The sequence below is a fragment of the Grammomys surdaster genome, unplaced genomic scaffold, assembly GCF_004785775.1.
Source record: "Grammomys surdaster isolate TR1022 unplaced genomic scaffold, NIH_TR_1.0 98, whole genome shotgun sequence".
In the NCBI taxonomy this organism is placed as follows: domain Eukaryota; kingdom Metazoa; phylum Chordata; class Mammalia; order Rodentia; family Muridae; genus Grammomys; species Grammomys surdaster.
Window position 1 is genome coordinate 102,375 of NW_021604577.1, and position 26,614 is coordinate 128,988.

The 26,614-nt window shown below is 42.1% G+C and overlaps 1 protein-coding gene across 7 annotated transcripts in view; it reads left to right on the forward strand.

The window, feature by feature from the left end:
* The window catches only part of Trim9 (tripartite motif containing 9), a 104,225-nt gene that overhangs the window by 41,655 nt on the left and 35,956 nt on the right, over positions 1 to 26,614 (forward strand). For all 7 annotated transcript variants that reach the window (XM_028782119.1, XM_028782091.1, XM_028782098.1 and 4 more), the window contains exons 2-4: positions 14,787 to 14,882; positions 16,751 to 16,873; positions 25,958 to 26,068. In XM_028782119.1, the coding sequence (XP_028637952.1) occupies positions 14,787 to 14,882; positions 16,751 to 16,873; positions 25,958 to 26,068 (330 nt within the window). The remainder of the gene's footprint in view (positions 1 to 14,786; positions 14,883 to 16,750; positions 16,874 to 25,957; positions 26,069 to 26,614) is intronic.

Sequence of the window (26,614 nt, forward strand, 5' to 3'; positions counted from 1 at the left end):
TATCTTGCAAGCTTGCAGACTGTAGGGGGGCTGTGTGGGCAAGCAGGAAAGATGGGTGTGGTGTGGAGGAGAGTAAGAGAAAGCTGAAAGCTACAAGCACCAGCCACAACCTGAAGGGTGGCATAAACCCTATTTTACTTTCTGCTCTTTGATGATATGATAAAAATGACTTGCAGACTCTGGGGTCTTTTTTTGTGGAACTGAACACACTCACATACATGCGTGTGCAAACATGCACGTGTGTGCACACGGGCACTCATATACACCTTGTATAGTATTTTTCCCCCAGCAAGTTTCCTATGAAGCTTCTGTGTCACTCCTCTCCTTTCTCCTCTGGCTCTTCAGCATCAGACCCCAGGAGAGAGCAAATGAGAAGTCACTGTGTCTGTAGAGACTGAGAGAGTACAACTGCAGTCCTACAGAGACATTGGAATGTTACAGGTCCAACATCCACCTTACTCTAGGCTAGTGCAGCACCCTCCCAATTGCCATTCCTTGTCCATCTCCATGTCAGAACTGACATCTTGTCACTAATAGATAAAAACCTTTTGGAATCTACTAACTCAACCGACCCACTGGCTTCCACCAACCCCAAAGCTGTCATCAGATTGAACTGTAGGCCTATGGAAGAGCTTCCCCAACCTGATGTAATCCTCTCTTATGTACTTCCAATGAATTTTAATCTTGTCTTGATTTATCACTTTATTTGTTCTGCAAAACTATACAACTTCATGAAACTTCTTCCATGTAATATGGAATTTGGGATAACTTAAATCTGTGTCCCTGGACTGAAATCACTCAAGATGAAAACTCTGTTTTTGTTTTTTTGTTTTTGTTGCTGGTTTGGGTTTCTTTGTTGTTGTTTGTTTGTTTGTTTTTGTTTGTATTGCATTAATACTACTTAGCCTTCTATGTAGAAAGCTAGCTTTCTAGCATGATAGCAGATGCAATATATGCATCAGGGCCTCAGCGTTAACAACAGGCTGAGACGATGTCCTGTTATGTTTAGTTTTGCAGTTCAAGAGATTAAAACCAGGGCTTGGAACATGATAGGCAAGTGTTCTATCACAGAATGATGTACGCCTAGTCCTTTAATGTTTTAAGCCTGGGATGATGGATTGTGGGGTACATGAGCACATGGACACACACACACACACACATGTTAGAGAGAAGCCAAGGTTAAAGGCAAGAGCTGAGAAGGCCATCCCCATGTTCATGCTTCATGCAGAAAATGCTAGGACCATGTCTGGATACGAGGAGTAGCCAGCAGAAGCAAAGCAGATCATGCTCAGTGTCCTGGGGAAGGTGCATGGCATGGGGACATCAGTTCCTCTACCATTTCTGGTAGGACAAGGCTGCCAATGGCTTCATAGGAATATTCCTATCCCAAAGAGGAAGATGTCCAGAGGGGAAAAAAAGACTTCATCCTGTAAGACTGACTCAGGTTTGCCTTTTAGCCTGCAGTGACATTAAAGTGACTTCAAGACCTCCTCCTTTCCTCACCAACATTTTTCCTGCACTTGGAAGTCCTCTGAACTATAGTCCCATTTGACAAACAGCAGTCTCATTTGACAAAAAGAAATGAGAGATTTAAAAGGGGAATCATCTTTGGTTTGGATAAAAATTTAATGTGAACAAATTTCTATGAAAGGATAATGAGTTTTTGATGAAGGAGTATAAATGGCCCCAAGGGATAGGCTAAGAAGACCAGGACAAGATGGCATGTGGAGAGGCCGGAACATATCACAAGTGGCAGCCACCATCTTCTGCTGGGTGGGGACAGCACAGGCTATGTATTGAGCGACCTGCACAGTGGCTTTTAAAACCATTCTCTTAGTATATGTACAATCACGCTGGGGGCCGATACAGCCTCTCTCTGTGTCCTCTGCAGTGAGGAGCTGTATCAGCAGAAACTGTGCATGCTTCCTCAAATCTGTGCTGACAACATCATCTGTCTTTGGTGAGCCTGCTACTTCATCAGGGAAGGCCACTATTCAGAAGAAACCCCTAACCTCAATGTCCTCAGGGATTTGAGGCCACATGGAATTCATTTGGTGAATTATTGTTTACTAGATTGAGAGCTTTTAAAAAATATATATACTCGCATGTAAAAATTATTCATTTCTATGAGTGTTATTGGCATGTATATCTACAAAATACTATTTAAAACACTTATTATGTTTGACTTGTAATTCAATTAAAAATTTGAGATGTTTTGATAGATTTTAAAGTAACATAATAATAAAGTAACAGGGTTGCTAAGGAGGAGAAATGGAGGTAAATGCTCAGCAGTAACTTATAACTTTAACCAAGGAGCAGATAGAAATTCTTGCCTCCTGGCCACATTCAGACTAGCTCTGGAAACCTCTCCTTTCAAAGAAAGAGGAGGAAAGACAGGTTATAGGTAACATGTTCTGAGATCAGACCCCTTCTCTCTATTTTGGATTGAACAATTCCTGCTATTCCCGAGAGAGCCAGGTTCTCATCCAGGTTCTGAGAGAGAGAAGTCTGAGTGCTGCCTAGACAACAACTCAGGTCTCTTTCTCTGTGTGACTTCATTGGTAGATCCATCCATCCCTCATGCTACCTGCCCCTGCTTATGTACCCTGTTGCAGGCTCTTCTTAGGAAATCATCACACAGTTATTTAGTTGCTTACAAGATCAGCCAGGCCCCGTGACAAGATGTATTTCTATGGGAATCAAACCTTAGATTCTACTTCACTGAGAAAAAACTGTTGTCATGGAAACCATTCCTATTTTCACTAGGATGGAGCTGCAGTTCACTTGCACAGAAACAGGCTGATAAAGATACTGAGCAGAGGATGATAAAATTCAGACACAGTAAAATCCATTTCCATGGGTAATATTGATCATCCCTCTTCATGTTATTAGAGACAGAAATCAGCCTGTAAATCTTGGATCCTTGCAAAGCTATCTGTTCTGGTAAGGCAAAATCTAAATCTAACGTAGACACTAACTAAGATACCCCAAAGTTTGTCAGCTGTTAGAAAATTGTGTTTTAATTTGTTGTGAAACAGTATTAAGAGGGAGAGCTGTGTTATGGATGATTACCTTTCTTTATGTTTGAGGTTTTTAAATGCAATACTAGGGTTATCAGAGAAGTTTGTGTGTTTTGCTATTGATACAAAAGAAATGTCTCAAACTCATAGTCAAAGACAGGAATGAACCACATGTGCCCACATGTTCCCCTTACAAACTAGTGGCATCCTGGCATGGCCAGGAGGGACTCTTGTGTGTCACAGGCCTTATCATGTTTGTCCCACTCTGAAGAGTAGAATATTTCTCAGAATGGGAGAAGGTGTACAGAGATAGTCTGTGTTACGGCATTCCTCACTCTGGAGTCTAGATCTCCTACTCCCCTGAAGAATCACTTCTGCTGTAGTTACTTTTCTCATCAGTGTGATAAAACAGCTGATAAAGGCAAGCTAAGGGAGGAAAAGTTTGTTGTGACTTGAAGACCCAGGGGACACTGCCCAGGTGAAGGGGAACACATGGAGGCCAAGACAGGAGGTGGTGGTCACACTGTGTCCACAGTTAAGAAGCACATAAAGATGAATGCTGGCACTCTACCCTACCCCCTTTCAACCAGGTATCTCAGCCTATTTAGGGTACCATTGCTATATAGGGTAGGTTTTCCTACCTCAGTTTAATCTAGATAGTCTCTCATAGGCATATCCAGAGATTTGTACCCATAGCAATCCTAAATTTCATCAAGTTGGCAGTCAAGATTAAGGATCACGACCTCGTTTCCAATTAGGCATAAATAAAACTGTGTGCTTGTGGAAGAGACTTAGCCTCTGAGATATAGCATTTGCCGTGTGATTAGGTTTTGATTATTTCTGGGTCCCAGCAGCAGAAGGAAAACTGGAAGCTTGATGTGGGGAAGTGCACCCAGAAATTGGAGCATCCCTTTGGTTCTTGGCTGATGTTATCTAAGGATCAGGATGCCTCTCCTATAACACATTCTCAAAGACTAGGAACCAGAGGAGAAGATGGGAGCTTTACATAGAGTGGAGAACTAGAAGGGGTCCGGTGTGGGGGGGGAACACTAGGAAATAAAACACTAGGAACTTGGTGCTTCAGTCTGTCCACTGAGAGAGACTTTTATTGGTGTAGATACAAAAACTGAGTCTGCCCAAGATAGCAACCAACCAGGGAAGAAACAACCCCATTTAGTTTCTTTCAGTTTTAACTCTTCGGTATAAGGATGTTCTATGTGGCCCCAAATTCAGGATAAGTGTTTGAGATCATTAGGAAGCCAGAGGCAAAGCTTATCTCTCCCCCAATTAAATATTAAATATCACACTTGCAATGTTTAAGTGTACATTTGAAAACTGAGATTAAAGGCATGTGAGCTACCACCGCCAGCTCACAAAGCCAGCCTTTAGAGTAGGACTGGGCAAGGGAAGAGCTTGTTTAGCAAATGCTTTAGGCAGCTCTCTGTATGCCAGGACTTCTTCCAAATGCTTTGCAAATACCACAAGTGAGAATTTTCCCCTGAGCCAGGAAAAGATCATTAGGAAGTCTGGGGCAAAGCTTATCTTTCCCCCAACTAAATATTAAATATCACACTAGCAATGTTTAAGTGTACTTTTGAAAACTGAGATTCTATATCCTAATGTTTTTATATGATTTACTTTATGTACATTTGTGTTGGGCTGAGTATATATATGTGTGTGTGTGTGTGTGTGTGTGTGTGTGTGTGTGTGCCAGGAGCCTTCAAAAGCCGGAAGAGAGTGTTGGATCCCCTGGAACTGGAGTTGTAGGTAATTGTGAGCCATGTGAGTGCTGGGAACTGAATGAGGTCATCTGCAAGAGCAGTCAGTGTTCTTAGTCTGTGAGCATCTCTCTAGCCCCAAGATTAATTGATTGACTGATCTGTTTTCTTACCAGACTGCAAATACAAATATGTCATTATACTGTTTGAAAAGATTCCTCTTACCACCTTCTATGGAACTATAAATGATAATTCCCCAGGGGCAATTTTGGCAATTTGATTATCAAAACTCTCTAAATATGAGTGCTAGTTGATTAAGTATGTTCACTTCTAGAAGTAGGAATAATGTACAATACAGTCAAATAGTTACAACTGGAATTTCATTTTAGCTCTTTGCAATAATGTGAAAGCAATCTAATTATGAAATAAGAGATTAATTATGTAGAATGCAAGGATGTACAGAGTGCATTACACTGCAGCTTTGAAGTTAATAGCATGGACCCTGGGCCCAGACTGCCTGGCTTGGAAACCCTGCTTTAAGTCTTAACAGTATTGTGACTTCAGAACTCAACCTTCCTGTTAGATTCTATCAGCTGCAAAAATGGTCTCAAAAACCAAATGAGATAGTATATTTGAAATATTGCAAACAGTAGCTGGCATATAATGAATATTATCTAAGTATTTCGTAGCTATTAAAAAGTAGAAAGATATTTGTGTTACATTAAATGAAGAATGCAGATTTCAGGACAGCAATTGATGCCTGTCATGACCCCAGTTTTGATGATATTCACTGCTTAGGGACATGTGGGTCCACATATAGATGTATAAAAGTTACCAAAGGCAAATATCAAGGTGTTTTAGATTGTCCTTCCAAATTCATTACCTAGTTTTCCAGAAATGAATTCTGCTTTTGAAATAAGAAAAAAAAGTTACTTACTAAATAAAAAACTTGTCTTCACTAGCTAGCCTTCCCCGCCACTCCTCTCTCTCTCTCTCTGTGTCTGGAAACTCAAGGAGTTGATGACTGGGCTTCCCTGTTTTAACAGTTAACCCTGAGTCTGGAAGGAAGCAGTGAAGACCTTCCTATGTACAAAGTACATTCCCGTGACTGACTGACTGGATTACATTGATTTCTAATAGCATGCTTTTAATTGGTCAACAAAAGTCCTCATTGTGTAACTGAAATTTTTCATCTCGAGAGCTGAAGAATCGTCATCTTAAGCCTGTTTGCTCATCTCAGAACTGTTCCCAGCAGTGTCAGACAGAAGACTGCTGTCCTAGCTGCAGGAACAGTGTGTATGGTGTTACAAGACCACAGCAAGGGCAACCCGGGGAACCCAAAGAGGATGACTCAAAGTCTGCTGGGGACAGCTCTCCACAGAAGGCAGCATGTGTAGAAAGGCAGTAACTTCCTCTCTAGACCAATAAAATCCAGTATTTGCTCACCACGTAGCCCAGTGAAGAGGTTTCTGAGCCCAAGTTGTGCATACACAGCATCTGCCTAGCATCACACATTTCCCAGTTAAGACTATCCACAGACTTGTGTATCCTCTGCCCAGTCCTGTGCAGAGTGATGCTGTCAGCACAGCCTGTACCCTGACACCTAATAAAGTTTCCTGCCTTCAGTCACAGCAAACCCTGTGTGAAGTCTCACTGTCCCAAGCACACCAAGCAAGGAGCCAAGGAGACTGGCCAATCAGTTTCACCTGAGATACTATAAACTCTGGGCAAAGAAGACAGTTTGTTTTTCCTGTGTCCGGAGGCCAGAATTGGCTCCTTTTATCTTACTGCAGAAAAAGCCCACAAGGTAGAAATAAGTGTCTATTTGAGAACTTGCTGTTGAGGGCATAGAAATTTCTAAAATTTGGTGGGTTGTCACTTCGCAGAGTATATAATGTTCAAATTTTGACCAAAACTGGTTGTATCTTGCTGGAAAAGTGGCTATTTTACTTATTTAAAGTATTTCTTGCTTTTGTTGAGAGGTAGAGAAACTGTTAGCTCTATAATAATAGAACTTTTATTTATTTTTCTATTATTTTATTTTTATTTATGATCATTTTTTTTTAGTGTTTATAATCAAACCCAAGGCTTATGTACACTAGGCAAGCACTCCATTCCTGAACTACATACCCAGCTCATGGTTTGGGGAAACAGGGTCTCCCTTTATAATTTAGGTTGGCATGAACTTGCTACATGGCCCAGCATAGCTTTAAACTCTAGAGTCTACTGACTCTGCCTCCCAAGGACTGGACAGCTGTGCTTCATCACCCAAGCCTTTGTGTGTGTGTGTGTATGTGTGTGTGTGTCTGTGTCTGTGTCTGTGTTTGTATTTTTGTGTATATGGGTGTGTGTGTATATTTATGTTTGTATGTGTGTGTCTGTGTATGTATATGTATTTGTGTTTTTGTGTGTATGGGTGTGTGTGTATATGTATGTTTGTGTGTGTGTGTGTGTGTGTATGTATGTGTGTGTGAGGTATTGTGGTACTGAGGATTGAACCTAGGGTATCAAGTATGCTAAGCAAGCATCCTACCATTGAACCCAGACTTCTTTTCACTTATTCTTTTGAGAAAGGGTCTCACTAATTGCCCAGGCTCTCCTTGTTTATTGTTATTCCAAACTGGTCTTGCACTTGAATAGCAAGGATTAACAGCTTATACTATCAGGCCCAGCTATTTTATTGATGTTTTTTTTTTTTTCCCTAACACAAGTTACTATCTGCCATGGTATTATTTCATAGACACTGGTTAAGTTCATAAATCATAAAAAAGTATAATAGCTTTCTGAATTAGTTCTGTTTCAGTCCTAAACATTGCAGTGCCCTACCAAACAAAGTTCATTCTTCTTCATATTGTGTGTCAGGCAGCCTGAGGTTCTGGACCACAAATCCCTTCACTCTGAAGCTCTCAGCAACTCTCTGAGATAAGTCCAATGGTAAGCTAAACTGGCCTATACCAACTTACAATCAAAAACGTCTCTTGCCACTCCAGTGATGTCATGTTTTGAAGTTAACTCTATTAATAGCACATAAAAATTGGCAACAGCTACAGATCAAAATACTTTTTGAGAGCTGATTTATTAATACAACACTGATTTGTATGTCAAAGATGATGAGCTGCAAACAAAACAAAGCAAAAACAAAAAAAAAACCCACAATATCTCATCAAGCTAGTGAAAGTCATATGACCAAGGATAACAATGGGGCAGGACTCTGCAGGAGGTACTGCAGATCATGTGACAAAAGATCCACAATATACCTCAGTATTTAAAGAACTATAATTGACTAAAACCCAAATAGAGAGATGTGGTCCAAGTATCCAGTGACTTCTATATGTGTGTTTCATATTTTCCTTATAAAAGGAAGGTGATGTAGTGAATACTCTGATGTGCCCAGCATTGTTAGAAGAATCTTCCATGCCTCCCTTCCTATTTTCCTGGTCATACTGTTTTTATACGCTTACAGTTATTGCCTTCATGTTGAAGAGGAGGAGTCTGAAGCTTAGACTGGATTCTCTAGACACAGACTCCCACAGTTTCCTAGGTGTGGATAATGATTTAGCACTCTTGGCATCTTCATTGGCAAGGAACTGAGGCAGCCAGGTTTAAGCAGAGTTGGGAGTTGACCTGTAGTGACCTCAGCCAGTCTACAGGAATTCTCTCTGCAATTAGGATAGTCCTTTGGCATTGGGATGCCCATGGATGGGAGACAACATTTATAACAACAGTTCCCTCCACACAAGAACAATTCCTAGTGCTGTCTGTCAGAATCCAGTGCTCCCAGCAGGGAGGATGCATAGCACTAGGAGAGAATTCTGGGCAGATCATCTCATTGTGCACTACAGTTATAAATGTGCCCATGATCACACAACTAGCAAAATGCTGGAATTTAAATGCTGGTCTGTCTGACTTTAAAGTGTGTCTATTTAACTCTAGTACTATATTGGTCCCTGATGTCCTATCTATCTGATTTGGTTGCTACTATCTGATAGAACAGTGACTTTCTGATACATTTTTATGGCTTAAAAATGAGTAAAAGTTGTTACAATTGGATATGAATTTTTAAAAAAAAGAAAATGGGACCATGCATTCACTAGCTTTTGCTGTATGTTTATGAATGCAGGTTTAGCAATAAGGATAAGAGATTATGTATAAGGGTATATCAGGTTAAAAGCCTTCCATATGTCTATTCCCAGCACAGGTCAGAGTCAAATTCATAATAAATATGGTAAGCCTCATTTAATGTCTGAGAAAAGTGAGGGCTTGATGTGGAGCTACAGCCCCCTGAGGGCTCTCTCACACATGCTTCAGGTGCCTTCAAGAAGGGACACTCATCACACAAGAACTGCAAGATCTTTCTGGATCACAGCCAGGGTTAACAACTCCCAACAATAAACAAAACTAGAAACTGAAGATGTGTCTGTCCCCAAAACAGAGAAAACAGCCTAACAAGAATTAAACCCAACATTCATTTGTACTGAAGGTGACTGAAGGATGATGTTAAAGGGAGAGAATCGGGGGAGCAGTTGGGATGAACAGGAGTGCAATATAGTCAAGGTAAACAAAAAAACTGTAGTTGGAAGAGATGGTTCATGAGCAAGGGGTTTATCATAGGAATATGATGCAATTGTGTTAGTCCAAGTCCTAAAGACCAAGACTGAGGACTAATGGAAATGGGGTTCCAGGAAGCCCTACTAAAGTTTGGGCAAGAAACAATCTTTGTCTCAACCAAATTAGCAATGAAGATGGGTATGATGTTCAGTGTTGATTGTGAACTGGACAGGATCTGCAATTACCTAGCAGACCATCCTCCAGGAAAACCCTAGAGGATGAGCTTGATAGGTTAATCATAATGAGAACACACACAAAAAATAGTGATCTGCACAGTTTCCTTGGGTTGGGTCCTAGACTGTATAAAAGGGGGGACATGGGCTGGTGAGATGACTTAGTGGATAAAGGTGCTTGCTCTGTAAGCCTGGCAGCCAGAGTTCAATACCTAGAATCCCCAGAAAGGCGGAGGGAGAGAACAGACTCCAGAAAGTTGTTCTCGAACCTTCATGTGTGCCACTTTGGCACATGTGCCCATATGTGTATATGCAGGCAGAGAGAGAGAGAGAGAGAGAGAGAGAGAGAGAGAGAGAGAGAGAGAGAGAGAGAGAGAGAGAAATGTTTTTGTTTTAATTAAAAAAAAAAGCTAGCTGAGTAGAGGTACTCACACAATCACACAATTCGGTGTGACCAGCTGCTTTGAACTTGTGCCACCTTGACCTTGATAGATTGTACCTTCAAATTGAGAGCCAAAACAAACTTTCTCCTTGAAGAGGTCACTTGTGTCAGGGCTTCTGTTTGTTTGTTTTTTAATCACAGCAATGGGAAATGTAGTTAGGACAATGGGAGAAGTTTGCAGATAATATATAAACCCTGAGGTAAGTTTGTATATAATATGTAATCCCTGGGGCAAGTTTCTATATAATATATAATCCCTGGATCTACACATGGCTCAGAATCAGATTCACCTAAGATTTATTTACTGTTCCCTAGCAACAAGACCTCTATGACAGTAGCTTCTATAGCTAGTGTTTGCTACTTTATGGGTTCTTCTTTCTTCCACCCTTTCAACAACCTAACACTAGATAAAAGAGAAAAAGAGATAGAAAAGAAAGGAAAGAGATCCCTGAATAAAGTCAGGGGTGAGAAAGGGGACAATGTTATTGCTAGACTACTAGCTGCTGATTAGGGACATCAAGTTCCTTGAGGCAAGTTTGATCTTCGACATCATGATATCTAATTTCCTCTTCTTCCTCTCCTCTCCCTCCTCTTCCTTCTCTTCCTCCTCCTCTTCATCCTCATCCTCTTCTTCTTCTAGCTTCTTCTTTGCCAATCTACTTAATAAACCATGACCACCAACAACCAAAAACTCATTCCTCCTCTGGGGCCCTTAGCATTTATATACCCTCTGAAAAGTCTCCAGAATTCCAAACATCACACACTTGCAGAAACTATCTGCAGCTGGCAAAATATGCCCATGTTAGAGCATGAGACAAATCATAGTCAGCTGCTGTAGACAATCTAAAGTAGCCCCATATTCCACACCTCAGATTAAAATAAAAACATATTCTTATAATATTTCTGTGTTTTTAAAAGAAACCAAACTGTGAAAATTGTCACTACAACTTCCCCTAAAGCCAAGAGCCTCCCACCTCCTCTGACGAGTTCACACTTATGAAAGCATTTCATACTCACACACAATCAGCCCATATGACCAGAGAAAAGCAAGTGGGGAGGGAAAGAGCAGATGGGGTTTGGGTTTTGGATTTTTGATTTTGGTTTTGATTTTTCCCTTTGTTTCTGACTCAAACAATGTGCCTCCTTCTAGGGAGGCCTGGATTATTCCAAGCATGTCCTGAGCCAAGAAATCCATCAGGGGGTCTGTGGCTGCCTCGTGGTAATACTCTCCTTCACTGTCAGAAACCACCTCAAATTAGGAAACAAATATCCAAGAAATCCAAAATTATAAATAGCTTTGGAACCATACCTTTCTCCTTCTCAAAACTGTGTCCAGCCAAGGATGCTGAGAGGCAAACTCACATCATGAATTTGTACCTTCAGTGCACAGGCAGAAAATTTGTAGCACTGCTCTGTGGTCCTGAATACAGAACACCTCTGCCAGCACAGGCTATAATTAAAATGTTTTAAGGAAACCAGATCAATAAGTAATAATGTTTAATCAGACATGGCTTCTAAATGTGCTCAGGAAGTTATCCTATGAAAATGGCACACATAAATCCTTACAATACTGCATTTTCTGCTGATAAATAGCTACTGGGGTTTTTCCACTGCCTGCTGCGGAATTCTGCAAGTGGACAAAGCTTAAGGAAGGTTTATAGGTCTCTATCTTCTAACATAGCTGTTTATCAAATATCAAACAATTACTAGCCAGAGACAAAAAGACTGAATCTGGAGGGAAAAAATGATTTTTTTCTGCTCACTTATTGCTCTGACATATAAGATCCTGAATGAAGACAGAACTCTTTGTCTGCTACTAAATAACATTTAAAAGATTTGTGGGGGAGGGTATTTGTACCTATTTGTGTTGAGTGGGTGTGTGCACTTGTACATGTGGGTGTGCACATATAAATGTATGTAGAGACCCGATGTGACTTCTTCAATCATATCCCATATTATTTTTTGAGACAGGGTCTTTCAGTGAACCTACAGCTCATCACTTCAGCAAGGCTAGCTGGCCAGCAAGCCTCAGGATTCATCCTATCTCTGGCTTTCTTGCACTGGAATTATAGACATGTGCCACTGAGTCTGGCTTTTTCTATAGATGTTGAGTACATGTTTGTTCCCACTGAGTTCTTCCCAGACCCCACTTAGCCTCTTCTAAGTATGCAACAGTGGCCAGTCAACCAATCTTTATGACTTTATATAATAATACACGTTTCACAGACATGATAAATTTTAAGGTTGAAATAAAAGAAATTGGGTAGTTTAATGTGTGTGTGCATTTGCCCTGTCCAGCAGGGCATTGAACAGAGTCCTGGGAGATCACCTGAAAGAGAGAATGGGGGAAACAGGTGAACTCAAAGAATAAGCAACTTGTCTATAGTCTGATCAAACCGTTGATTTTTACTTTTCACACAGGGGTTATATGCACATAGAGGCAGAATGTGGGGAAGGGGATGATGCAGGAGCGTAGGTGTTGGGGGGGGGTGTACAGATATCTTCCAGAACAGGGTATCGGCTGAGTGAAGGTTCAGGGAACAGGTCACCATGACTCTACCTATGATTCACTTGTCCTTATCTAAGTTGATACTATCCACCAAGACTGCCTATCCACAAGGTCTATGACTATCCAAGCTGGTAAATTTCCACCAAGGCTACTTATTTACAAGATCTTATACCCATCTGTTCAGTGTTTTTCCACAGAGACCAAGACTTTGTGTTAGAAGGCTGACTTAGGCCTATGGCTGATTTTAGGCCTTCAGTGTATAAGCAAGGCTGCCCCTGACATGTGGCCATATAAACTTGACTCCAAACTTCTAAGTACATTTACTAAGGAGACAGGGAAAAGATCTCTGTAGCCCAGCAGACTTTCACTCACTCCAGGAAGGTAAGAAACAGGAGTTCTAAGGATAACAGTGAAAACCAAACTTGCCTTTAAAAATCAGTCTCTCATTTTATTGCTGTGATTTCCAAGGAGAATCCCTTTCTTCTATTTCCTGGGATCTTGGAAATGGTTCTTAAGGAGAAAATTTACCCCTAAATGATGGTACCACTAAGACACGGTGACAAAGTGATGAATGGCCCCTTCACAATGGTGGACTCACTATGTGCTTTCTTTTGGTTGTTCTGGCATGCTCTCTGGAGATCAGAACACACAGAAAAGGAAAGGTGAACAAAGATGTTTTCCAGTGCATCTTAATTGAGGAGTCTGTCCTTTGAATCCCTCATCATCAGGTGTTTATGTGCACAGAAATGAAGAAAGTAAACACGGGTTAGAACCACCCAACATTTATTAAGGATGTACCTGCACTTACAGGGTCTGGCCTTGAAATATGGTAACTCATGCAATGCCCACACTCAAGAGTAAGTAGAATTCTCATTTTATGCGGGAGGCAAAACTATGTATAATCCTTAAACAGCCAGTAGTTGGCAGCATCTACGAAAAGGGACATAATGAATGCTCCCTTAAAGCACTGTATTTGCCAGAGCCCAACCACTAAGTATTATTTCAATGTTCTTTCACCATTGGAGTAATTCAGACAAAGGTGGCTTTCTCAGGGCCACTTAGCAAAGGGTGGGGCCAGAATTTAACAGGATTACTGTTTTCCTTCTTACCCTCCTATATTGCTTCCTCTCAGCATTTGGCCTGCATATTTTAAAGAAAATGCCCCATTTCATATTTAATAAGATAAATATAAGAAAAAAAATCCCAGGACTAAGAGATACTATTTTGAGGTTTTTGTCTTTTCATTGAAAGAAGAAGTAAGGCATTGTACTGGCTGAGGAGATGAATGGGTTTTGGACTTTCAAGAAGGCACCGGAAGGAGGGAGAATGAGAAAGGTCTGTCATTGCCCACAGAAGGGTCTGCCCAGCCTGCTAAGAGAAGGCATCCTGAATCTAAATATCTTGCTAATGGCTTGCTTCAAGGAATGGAAAACTCAGTACAGAACTGAAGTAGCAGTTCATTCTTCCCAACAGGAAGCATGGAGGAGCCTTTAGATGCTGACCCAGAACCCAGTGTCCTCAGCCCTCCATCCTTACTGCATTGATTTCAGAAGATATCGATCTGCCTCAAAGGCAGAAAAAAAGAGGAGAAGCTACACCACGACAGCTTTCCTAGACCCTCCCTTCCTGGTAGACCTTCACCTAGGCCCCACTGATTATCATTTTGGCCGTTGGCTGTCTCAGCAGACGCCAAGGATGGAAAGCAGTGCTCGCCTGTGCACTTTGCCAGGCAGTTTGGTGGCGTAGGAGCCTTGGCCTTGGTTAGGAGGCTGGTGTAGGATGGACTAGAGTAAGTGCACTTGGGAGAAGGAAGACCTTGGTCGGGTGCAATGCCCTCCTGGCCTTTTTCTTTGTGGTTAACATTTTTGTGGCCCCAGAGCATGACACCAGATCCCAATTCTTCCTTCTTCATTCATCACTTGAGCGTCTTCATTATTTCTACTCTGCACTCCCCAAACCAATAAGCCTTTGGACTAAGTACAATAGGAATCAGATCAATTGGCTCCCTAGTTTATTTTGTATGCCTAACAAATGTAGTAAATGATTAATTAACTAATGAAGTAAGGGCATTCTAGGTAGTATCCTGTGGCCAGGAACCTTTACTGCTTCAGAGAAGAAAATGCTCAAGAGCCCAGGGAAGCACTACCTGCCTGGCTACCAGAACGCACCCCTACATGTTACCTCAAAGGCCCAACCTCAAACAAGAAGACTCAAGGAAAGCTAATGGCTCCTGGGGTTGGGAGCCTCTTACTCTGAAGCAACCCCCATGTGGCCCTGCATGATGGCAGCTCAAGCTTTCCTTCCTTCTCTCCACAGAGCCAGCTTTCCCAGGCACTGAATGGATTGTCAGATAGGGCCAAAGAAGCCAAGGAGTTCCTGGTGCAACTCCGCACCATGGTGCAACAAATCCAGGTATGGTTGGGGATGGGACACAGAGGAAATTGCTCTTTCTTTCTGCCTTGTCTCCTCTACACTGGCAGACATGCATGGTGGCCAGCTTCACACATGCCCTATCTTGAGGCATCTCCTCTGACCACAAGCCAGTGTTGTCTGTCTCATGTGCTTCCAGCCTTCCACTCAGAGGCCCTGATTCACTATTACAATGCATTTAAACAAAGTCCTATTTCTCTGAGAAACCCAGATTATTCCTCAGTTTCTAAAACTCAATAGTTCCCAAGCCTCATTTTACTGGGCATTAACTAATCATTTCTTGACTTCTCTCCCTCTCTTCTCCTTCTCTCTTCTTTCCTTTCTCCCTGGCCATCATAACGCTTCTTTCTTCTCTTCTCAGACACTGGAATGTTGTCTAGACTCAGTCCCCTGACAACTATACCTTAGACTGGTTTATGTGGACACACTGACCAGCAGGTCAGCCAGCAGTTGAGAATGCATACATTTCCTACTATAGCTGGAAGGGAGAAACCACAAAAGGCTTGAGACACCAAAACAATGACCCTTCCGCACTGTTTACCTTCTTACGTGTTTTGAGCTTTACTTCCTAGAAATAACCTTAACTCTGCCCTCAGGAAACAGCTTTCCGAGTGACTGTTGAACTGTGTCAAAGCAGAAATGAATTTTTAATGTCAGCCAGCCTCTCAGAGCACCACACACTGGTTTCATTGCTGTTTTTATGTGCATACCCATGTTAGAACTGTTGATTCCCTGGGAGTTTTGTATACTTCCTTCTGTTTTCCAAAGCAACACAGTTTATCAATCAGCCCTTTCTTTGCATTTGCTGGCACAAACTATGCAGCCCTGAGCTGTCTCGCCCCCTGCCTTGCCTCTCCATCAGAGCAAAGTGTTCTTTCCCTAAGAAAACAGTAGCAGTCTTCAAGGAGCAGGATCCCTCCTCTCCACCCCACCCACACCCTACACAGGGTACAGAAAGCTCTTAAATGGTGAAAGTCCTCTTAAAGGACTTTCTCTGAGAATTCAGACTGTTGCCAGGAGAGCAGAAATTAGCATCCTTGGATCTGGTGCTCAATCTAATGCTGTCTGAAACAAAGACCCTGTATTTGAAGTGGCAGGATTAAGTATCACAGTGTATTACCCTTAATAAATGCCTATAAATTCAAATTGCTAGTTAAAAGAACTATATGGATTCAAGTCAAGTAAAAATGTTATACCCAGCATTTGATTTAAATACCATGGGACCACACTCCTCCCATTTTCTATGTAACTCCTGTGCCTCAGCAAGGTATTGTCTCTTTTCTGATTTTTATAACAAGAAAATACTGTTACCAATTTTTTTTCTCCATTGTGGCCTTTCTTCATGCAAGAGACAACTACTTCTGCCCATTGTATACTTGTTAGCATTGGATGGCAGCACTGGCTCATTGTTTAATTGGGGGGGGACACCTTTGTCATCCCCTTCTCTCTTCTGTTAAGTTTAGTAATCCTTTTTTTCTCCTGCCTTGACTCTCCTCTTTCTCCTAGATACCTCTTTCCAGCCTGCAGAGCTGAGCAGAGATACCATCGAAGAACGTTTGTACCACCCAACAAGCCAAAGCTTTATTGTACTTGTTATAATTCAAACTGCAGAGGTGGTTTCTTTTGATAAAAATTCATTTAAGTAACAAATACCTATCTTTTTTACATATAAATTTAAAGCAAAATGTTTACACTACAGAGTACAGTTTACTAGTAGTTAAGAAATATTCAGTGTACTCTATGGACAGAGTTGCTTCCCATGTCTTCAGCAGGGAGAACTAGGGTGCTCTGGTTTCTCTGGCTACCTGAGCTCCCATACATGTGCCTGAGAAGTGTGCTCTCTTGTTCAGGAAAACAGTGTGGAGTTCGAAGCCTGCTTAGTGGCCCAGTGTGATGCTCTCATTGATGCCCTAAACCGAAGGAAGGCTCAGCTGCTGGCCCGGGTCAACAAGGAGCATGAGCACAAGCTGAAGGTGAGTGGTTCATTAGGGTCAGTGAGAGGCAACCATCCAACCTGCCAGGGCAATGGTGGCCAGTCACAGGAGGATCTCATTCCTCACCCACATGGCCTAGCTAGACAGGAGTAGACACATTCCTTCATTCTCCATTTACCCCTTCAGTTTCCTAACCAAAATTTGCTGACTGACTTCTATAGGCCAGGATATGCTATGAGTATGGAAATAACAAGATAAATAAAAATATTTGTATTCGCTCTACTCTCCCAGGAGGGGCAAATATTAAGTAAGGCATCCAGGAGAAATATATCATAGGCTATTTTTTGGCTTTGTTTGTTTGTTTGTTTGTTTTTTGGCAAGAAAGGGGATATCGAGTCCTAAGAACAGGATTGAAAGCTTAGATAAAGGTGGCCACACATAAGCAAAAGAAAAAAAAAGTGTTCTTGAGTAGATAAATAGAATACATATTTTCTAAAAATAATAAAAAAGTAAAATTTATTTGTAGACTTTTCAATATAGACTCTTACCACTACAAAGTAAAATTAATGCATTATAAGTCTCGGATACCATTGACAGAACAGGTCTTGAAGACATGGTAACCTGCCTGTCACCCACTAGCAGTATGATAGGAAGTGGGAGCAGAAGGGAGTTCAGTGGTTGGTGCTCAGCTAAGGACCACACATGTGGCCAACAATCATCAGGCCTGGTGAGGGGAAGCATTTGCAGTTACCCCCTGGGGTTAAAGTAGAAGAAGCAAGTGCCTTCAAGGATGACTATTGGATTTGCATCAGGAGATGCAGGGGCCACTTCAAGGGAAGTGATAGGTCAATGTCCCAGTAACAAATATTACCCAGCAGGTCAGTTACCTAACACTCGATCTTTAAGAACAAGACAAATATCATTTCTAAATTCAGATTCCAGTAGCTGAACCAAGGAAGTTTCAACAATAAAGACATGTATAAACACAGTGTCCAGGTTCATGGCAAGGGTGAAGGAGACCCTCAACTGTAGCTTCCTTCCCTAAGGTTCCCTCCCTCTTTTGCCATCTGCAGTCCCTTAAAGATACGTAGATACATAGCTGCTGCCTCTCTGACCAAAGTCAGAATGGCAATGTAGTGGGAATGAAAACATTTCCCTGATGCCTTTTGACTTTGATTGTCACCCAGAGGACACCAGAATTGAGGCAAGCAGCAGGCGATGCTTCCAAACAGTCAGGGCTCATGAAAGCCTTGTCACTTAGTGAACTATGTGGCCTGACCTCCAGCTCAGGCTCCCTGATGCCATACCTCTTTGGGTTTTTCAGAGAGCAATGGTACAATGTTATCAAGGAGCCAGATTCTTGGGTAAACAGAATGGCAGATCTTGAAATCAGCATTTTCATCTAGATTTAGGATGGGGATGGGGAGGAGTCTCCAGAATGCAAAAGTTATAGAGCCTGTGTGGGTAGCAAAGAAAGCCTGGCCATCCCGATGCTTATTTGAGAGCAGCCATACACACTCGGTGGTGTGTCTAATGAGAAGTCTCTCTCGTGTTCATCTTAGGATGAACTCAAGCTGTGATTCATGGCAGATTGTGTATGAATTCCTTAAATACAAGGAGAAACTGAGGGAAGTCATAGACATGCTATGCCCCTTTCCCCTCCACAACTGTTGCAAAAGTATATCTCTCTTACAGGTTTACCAAATGGCTTGATAAACATTTTCTCTCAGAGTTGGGTTAGGTCTGAATGATTTTTTTTTAAAGACTCGCTTTTATTTGAGGTTTTGTCCAACCCACTTGTGGTACATGATTCTTCAGTCACCCAACAGTAACATAGAAGAGTATCCTGGGTGGGCAGGTCCTGCCTTTGATAACAGCAATAGTGAAAGTCTGATAGTGAAATAGTGAAAGAACAATTCTTTACAGTGAGAGTATGTAAGTTATATTATAGGGATTGTCTCAATAATTTTCACAGTAGTTCTATGAGATCACTCTCGCTGTTGTTCCTGTTCCAGAGAAGAGGGAATGATGACACCATGAATTAAGAACTGGCTCCAAGGAACCACAGAGCCCAAAATTTGAACAAAAGCTCTCCACTGCTCACGGCGGAAGTTTCATGCAGAGAAGGCATTTCTCCTCAGCCAATAGGTTACAGTGCTGCAAAGCGGTACAGGGGAGGCAGGGACACAGTAGAAGCAATGAGCATTACCCAGATGACTCCAGCATAAGTGACCAACAAGCATCTTGGGGAGAAGCGGTCAGTGCCTTAGACATTGTAAGGAAAACCACCAACAGCTATAATGGTCGTAGAACACCTTGTGGGAGAGTTGGCATCCTAATCTGTAGGTGTGTGTTCATGGCCACTACACCAGGAAGGCTGCCAGGGAAGATGATGGTGATCTTGACAGTCAGTCAGTCCTTGAGACTGATAGAGAGTTTCTGTTGCCATTCTCCGCTCAGTGACTGTCATATAGCCTGTCCTTTCGTCCCCTATAGAAATGCAGAAATTTACTTTTATAGCAATTCTCAGAATATCTTGTGCATTTTGGAGTTTGCATGCATGTGTGTATGTGTATTATTGAGGATTGAACCTAAGGCCTCACACACATTAAACAAGCACTCTACCACTGATCTACACTGCTCACACTCCCTCCTTTTTAAAATTTTGAGACCAAGTCTTGCTGAATCACCCAGGCTGGCTTTGAAAACACTCTAGCATAAGCAGGCCTTGAACTTGTAATGCTTCTGCCTTAGTCTCTAGAATATTTGTGCTCACAACTTGTGTCACTAGACATGGCTTCAAAATAGCATCCAAGTTATCTAGAGATGTGTAGAATAAAACTGTGGCTGTCTTTGGAGCACGAGCTGGACAGATGGAGTCATCCAGCTGAGAATCAAGGCAGGCATTTCAGTACCTACCTTTTTCCTCAATGGAGTCTCTTTTATCAAACATTGCAAGCACTGGCACCACAACAGTGACCACAGTGAGTATTTGTGGTGCTTTGCAGTCTCTGTAGAGGTGACTAGAGCTGTCTTGTATGGGAGAAACAGAGGCCAGCAATCTATGAAAAAAGAAATCAAAGATTGGAAAAGTGTCATTGATCTATGTCATGTCGGCAGACAGCAGAGTAAATGGCAGCCCCTGTGCTCCTTACTTGGTTCCATCTATGGTCAGGACTGAGGATCTCATCATGGTCTGTGTAGTAGCTAGATGCTCAGGATACAGTAGATGCTCAGGAATGGTGACTACCACACTCCCAGGCCATGCCCTTCCACTGCCCTCATCTTCCCCCTGGAAGCCCTTCTGTTAGGGAGGGTTGTACTGCAGGCCACATGGATGCCACGGGGATACTGGGCAGAGGACACTGGTGCCCTCATTTCACCCTGCTCAGACTCTGGAGAATGATGAAAAGAGACAGGAGGCTGGCCGTTGCCCTCGGCAACAAAGCTGTTCTGTCTCTACAATTCGTCTGTCATTTTCAGCTAATTGTATCTCTCGCCACTTCTAAGAACAGCCATCAGTGCCACAGATGCCACAGCTACTGACACCAGCCTCCATGGGCTCTCTTCTTTTGTCCCTGTCTGTTCCCCTTCTTGTTGTTTTTGTAACTACCGAGACTTGTGACGGAAGACTGGCCATTTAAGGACAGACATTTTCAACAAGCACAGCACTTTGTTAGCTGTGTGGCAGGAATCTCATGTTCTTCTGTTTCCAAGGGCTGTTGTTGGCTGACAAAGAGGCTGTGTGTGTGTGTGTGTGTGTGTGTGTGTGTGTGTGTGTGTGTGTGCTTCAGAAGGCATGGGATGCTGGGCTGCCAGTGTGAATTTGTGAGTCTTGGTACTCTCTCATGCCCTTTCTTACAGCACTGCCAGCCTGAACAAACACAAGGGCTCCAGGGAGACAAGATGGAGTCGGGTGGGGAAAAGCCTAGATTCTGTGTTGTTACTGAGACCAGATTGGGTGAGAGGTCATACTTTGTAACCAACAGCTCTCTAACTTAGAGGAATTCTGTGGTTCAGTTTCTTTTCTCTGTGTGTGAGATAGAATGCAGATAGAGTATTGTTCGCACCTTGTAGACCATGGTAAAGCATTTATCACAGTATCCAACATAGGAAATTATATGAGTACTTAGCACAGTCCCATATTTTGGGCCTGTTTGAAATATTAATTGAAGTTCCTGCTATTCTGTGGTTTGAAAAAGTGCAGGGAGCTGTGAGTCTGGTTTGGGATGCTATAAACTGAAGCAAGTTACTGGAAGGCATTAGAAAAAAGTATCTGTGATCTCCTAAGAAATAGTCCTAGTTTGTGTGTGGAATTAGTGAATTGGTTATGCAATGATCTAATGATCAGCAGAGCAAGATGTTATGTTACCATCCTTCCCAGATCCTCCTCAGCTGGGTACAGCCTCAAACTGTCCCCACTGCCCCTGACATCCTTTTGTCCAGGGAACCCGGACAAAATTAAAATGTGCCATTGATGAGATCTATGCTTTTATATTTTCCAAAATTACATATTTCCATTTTCTTTTGAGAAGTTCAAAGTATTACTTGAGAATTAATGTTGTCTAAAATACTTTCAAAATTGAAATCATTCTAAAAGCACCTTACATTCGTTCTCTATCTTTCTCTATCTCTTTCTCTTTCTCTCTTTCTCTTTGTCTATCTTTATCTCTATCTCTCTATCTCTATCTCTATCTCTCTCTATCTCTCTGTCCAGCATTTTCGGATGATCCAAGGTTGAATAGTACAAGCTTATATGTACCATCTTGTTACCTTCCAACAATAAGATCCCTTGGAAGCAACAAAGATAGTTGTTCAAATTATTTGAGGGGCAATCAAATCTTTAATGTGCTTGTATGGTATCAAAAAAATCACTCAGTGAAGTTGTAATAATAAAGCTTGCTGATTATCAGACTTTATATTGGTAGAGGGCTTTTATATGTCCACCATGGTTATATGTAGGAGGCTCCCTTCCGGAGCTGCTGTACCATTGTGTTGTTAGAATAATTCCCATTATTTTTTTTAAAATCTATCATATGGTCATGTCACTAAACAGGAAAACATCCTGAGTGCTCCTGGCTTATAATATGCTTTTCCCCATTGCTTCCCAGAAGGCAGATGCCCCTTTGATTAAGAAGTGGGAGAAAGAAAAGAATTTAACCACACTCACAAGTAAATTTTAAATTAGATAAAGTTAGTGTCAATAAGAAAAAGAGATTAATTCCAGCTGAGCACCTGCCCAGTCTGGTGAATGCAATAAAATAATGCAGATAATTGGTTGAATATTGAAAGGAAGGTATAAAACCTAAGCACCTGGAATAGCATGAAATCTTTACTCAGCCAAAGTTGAGAGGGGTTAACACTAATATTGTAACTGCAAGCATCACTGATTTAAGCCCGTAATTAATGCAGAATATCTTTCAGAGTTTCATTTAGTAAGTTCTATGGTCCTCTGCCTCTCATGTGTGAATAAATCTGAAAAGGTCTGTGTAGATAGAGTTCCCATTGTCCCCAAAGAATCATCAAGATGCCAGCACACACACATAGTTAGGGCTCCCCATGAGTAAGAGGCACACTTTAATACCCCAACTCTGACAATGCCAGTGAAGGGCAGTCTCAGATTGCCTTTGATGTCCATCACCCAGATACGAGTGAGCCTCCTGTCTCTAGATTCCATGTGACTCACTCCATGGAGATGACAGAATAACCCTAGTCAGCTCTGCATTGTATCCTGCAAGATTCTACATTGTGGTAGCCACCCCCCCCCCCATGGTAAACACTCTCCTGCATGGACAGAATGCTGCCCGATTCCTCTCCTCCTAGTGTGTGGGCTTCCTCCTCCATTAGCCTCTCTGTGCTAGGATACAGTCTGCTCTACACCAAGCTTCGCATATTCCACGCTGTGATCATCCATTAGCCTGCTGCTGGCATTCACACCTTAGAATAGACAACTCACAGATTTACTGTTAAAACTCCCAAGCTCTCAAAGCATGTGTGTATTGTGCTTGCTTAGTAGCCCTAAATGATTCTTTTCTCAAGTAAAAACTCTCAAAGCTTCAAACTTGTCTTTGTAAAAACTGTTGTCAGGTGAACCCAGTGCTTCATACAGAGTGTGGAATTGGAGACAGAGAAAAACCATTTGTCTGAGACCCTGTGGGCGAGTAATGGTATACAGTACTGTTCTTTAACTTACATTTCTCCAAGTTTTGAAGAATATATATTCTTTGAAGAATAAAATTATAAATAATACACTTGGGGGGGGGACCCTAGGGCTTTCTGTTTAATCAAACAAATCAAACCAGGGCACTTCCCCTGTCACTCCCCATGAGATCATTCAGAGCAACTTCAGTTGCTTGCTGTGCTTCAGAACCTGGCTAGGTGCACAGAAATTTCCCCACCAACAGTTGGGAGCAAAATACAGTGGGGAGTAAATTCTTTAAGCTTGAATTTTGAAAGCATATGTGCCTTAGGTAGAAAAGAACAAGCAAGAAGGGCTAAAGGATTATATGTGATTACCTATGTGGTACGGGTGTTAAACTGGGGTAAAAATAATAGATCACATTTAGAAAAGGGTGAAATAGAACATTGTCATTTACTCAGACTGGTGACTTATAAGTGATCTCCCTCCAGCATCCACAAGAGGAGTGTGATTCAAAGCTGTTTGTTCTTATAAATAAAGAGAAAGAATTACAAACACATGGAAAATGGAGAAGTAAATGGAAGCCATGGGTGGGAACTTACCTTGCTCAAACTTAGATAAGAAAGAGTGGAACCCTCGCTGTGAGTTATACCATGTGAGCTGATGGAATACTGTAACGGGCCTGTCATTAATGGGGATGTAGAGTGGTCAGAGCAAGCTCTACCCATGTGTATACACAGTCTCCTGGGTGGCTCTTGGCTGCTGAAAAAGGCCAAGAATTCAGGGAAACTACAGACCCTTGTTAGACTGCCCCTTTTCCAAACAGGTGCAGGTGTCACATCCTGACCCAAGCGGTGACCCTTATTACTTTTGCCATTTATCGAAAGAAAACTGGTCAAATGATCAATAGGTCCTGCTGAGACAATTACTCTTCCAGTAAAATTCTCAAAGCTTCCCCTGGTTTCATCAGCTACAGACAAATCTACTGTCCCATGGGAACTAGGTTAGTTTCTAGTGCACATAAAAGCCGGGGGACTGTTCTCCCAGGACCTATTTCTGTCACTCCTGTGACTTGCACAGTACCCAAGGAAAGGGATTTGACTGCTGCCAGCTGCAAACACAGTGCCAAATGTTTTCTGGGTCACCAGCATCAAAGTACAAAAATGTGTATCTCAAAGGGGAAGGAGGATATCCTTGTTTCCTAGGAACCAACTTCAACAAAACGACAAGCAATAAAAAGTAGGAAGAACAGCCTAAGCAGAAAGCTAATGGGTAAGCAAGCTGAGAAAAGACTTGACTAGAGTGTAAAATACATACTCCTCATTGGGCTGGGGAGATGGCTTAATGGATAAAGTACTTTGATGTGCAAGTACTAAGACCAGAGTTCAGGTCTCCAGCACCCACATAAATGCTGGGTGAGTGTGGTGACTGGCTCCTAATGGTAACAACTTGGGAGGCAGACAGTGGGGTTTATGGTAGCAAGCTAGCTAGACTACCTGAATTGGTGATCTCTGGGCTCAAGACACCTGACATCAACCTTTGGCTTCCATATACACGGGTTTACACATATGAATATATGCACACATGCATACACACCACACACATACATGCAATTTTGAGGTTTGGAATTTTTAAAAAAAAATTTGGGGGGGGGAAGTGTTTGTTGATTGGTTGGTTTGGTTTGTTGGTTTTTTGAGACATGGTTTCTCTGTGTAGCCTTGGCTATACTAGAACTCACTCTGTAGACCAGACTGGCCTCAAGCTCAGAGAGCTGCCTACCTCTGCCTCCCAAGTGCTGAGATTAAAGGTATGTGCCACCACTGCCTGGCTGCAAAACTTTTAATTAAAAATTAAATACGATTTTTAGACCTTACAAAATAATTATACTCTTAAAGGATATAATTATTTGGTTGATCTCCATAAGGTAGGAAATATCAGTTCAGAAAGTAGAAGTCAATGACAGTACACACAAAAATCAGCATCCTGAGAACCTTGTTTGACTTCATTTTTAGCAGTGTTTTTCATCACTATTCTGACTGGTGGGATGGCTGATGAAAATGTAACAAGACAAAATCAGTCCTAAGGAGAGGCAGCTGAGGAGCCGATCCCTGCTCTGCATGCTGGAGAATCACTAGTTCTTAGGCAGAACGAAAGCTTCTCAGGAGTAGGCAAAGAGCCCCACAGTCAGCACTCAGACAGCATCAAGCCCCCAAATCAACTTTCCTTAAGAAGGAACATTTAAAAGCAGACAAAAAAACTTTAGAAAACTTTAGAGTATTGAATGGTATCCTTATTCTAGTACATGTACATCATAAAGTATCACAACACAATAATAAAAGCCATAAGTGAGCAAATGGGTAGATAGAAAACTATGGGGGCATTACATGGCTTGTAACAGAGGAGTAAGGATAATTATTATTATTCCTGTTATTATCTTACTAACTGGGATGTTTACACAGCCAGTAGCATTTACTGATGGTAGCAACAAGGAAAATGCCCCTGAGTTTCAAGTGGAGAAACCCTTTAGAAGAAACAGCAGGCCAGGAAAGAGGGTGAGTGCAGCCAGTAGCCATGCAGTTGCCCACGTGGAAGCTATACCTCCATTACTGACAGCTCCCAGGAGCTGTGACAGGTCACAGGAGTGTCAATGTTACAGAGAAAAATGTCTGCAAGGTCCCGTACCAGACCTTAATGTGCCAAGATCATCAGATTCAGAGTTCTAACCTCAATATTCTGACTTCCATAACCTTTTTTGAAGGGTCCCAATAGCAATGTCCTGTAAGGACATCACTTATCTGTCCTCCAGAGACATTGTCCATGCAGAGAGCAGCACACACTATTCTCCTCCATGTGGATCCATTTCCACGATGAGCTTGGATTCTGCTTTGAGGGAGCTTTCCAAAGTCCCAGTGTGCCTCTCTTCGACTGTGAGTGACTCCCTCTGCCATTTTGCACCCACCTTTCTGTTCTCTTGCCAACCTTAGGTGGTTCGGGACCAGATCTCTCATTGCACAGTGAAACTGCGCCAAACCACGGGCCTCATGGAGTACTGCTTGGAAGTGATTAAGGAGAACGACCCCAGTGGCTTTCTGCAGGTTGGTTTACAAGCTTCTGCTTCCTATTCCAGATATCCCATAGTGCCAAGTGTAGGACACATAGATGGGGCATCTTGCAGTCTGGCTTACTGTGTGTCAGTGGACCGAACCTGCATACTCAGGGAGTGTGTGTGAGCCTGTTGCAGAACTCTGCTGACTTCCTGGAAGTCTCCAACATCCTATGCTTCAAGTCTAAGAGGAACATGGGCTGAAAGGGGGTACTGGGGGCTTTTGTTCTTGTGCTTAATCATGAAAACATAATTCTCTGTACTTTCTTCCAAAGAAGTGAGTATTGTCTTGCCTGAGGATTGGGCCTTCTCCCTCATGCTTCTGAGCAGTTTTGTCAGCTGAAGTCTGTGTGAATGTTCCCTCCTTGCTGCCTCCTCCTCCTGCTGCTCAGTAAACCAGTTATTTTTCCCAGTGGTACTAGAGAGGTTGCTTTGTTTGGGACTTTTTCCATTGTCAGTTGTAAAGTGCTATGGTGTAAGCTGGGGTTTGCTTGCATTTTTGATACCAATGACAAGGTGTTTTTTGTTTTTTGTTTTT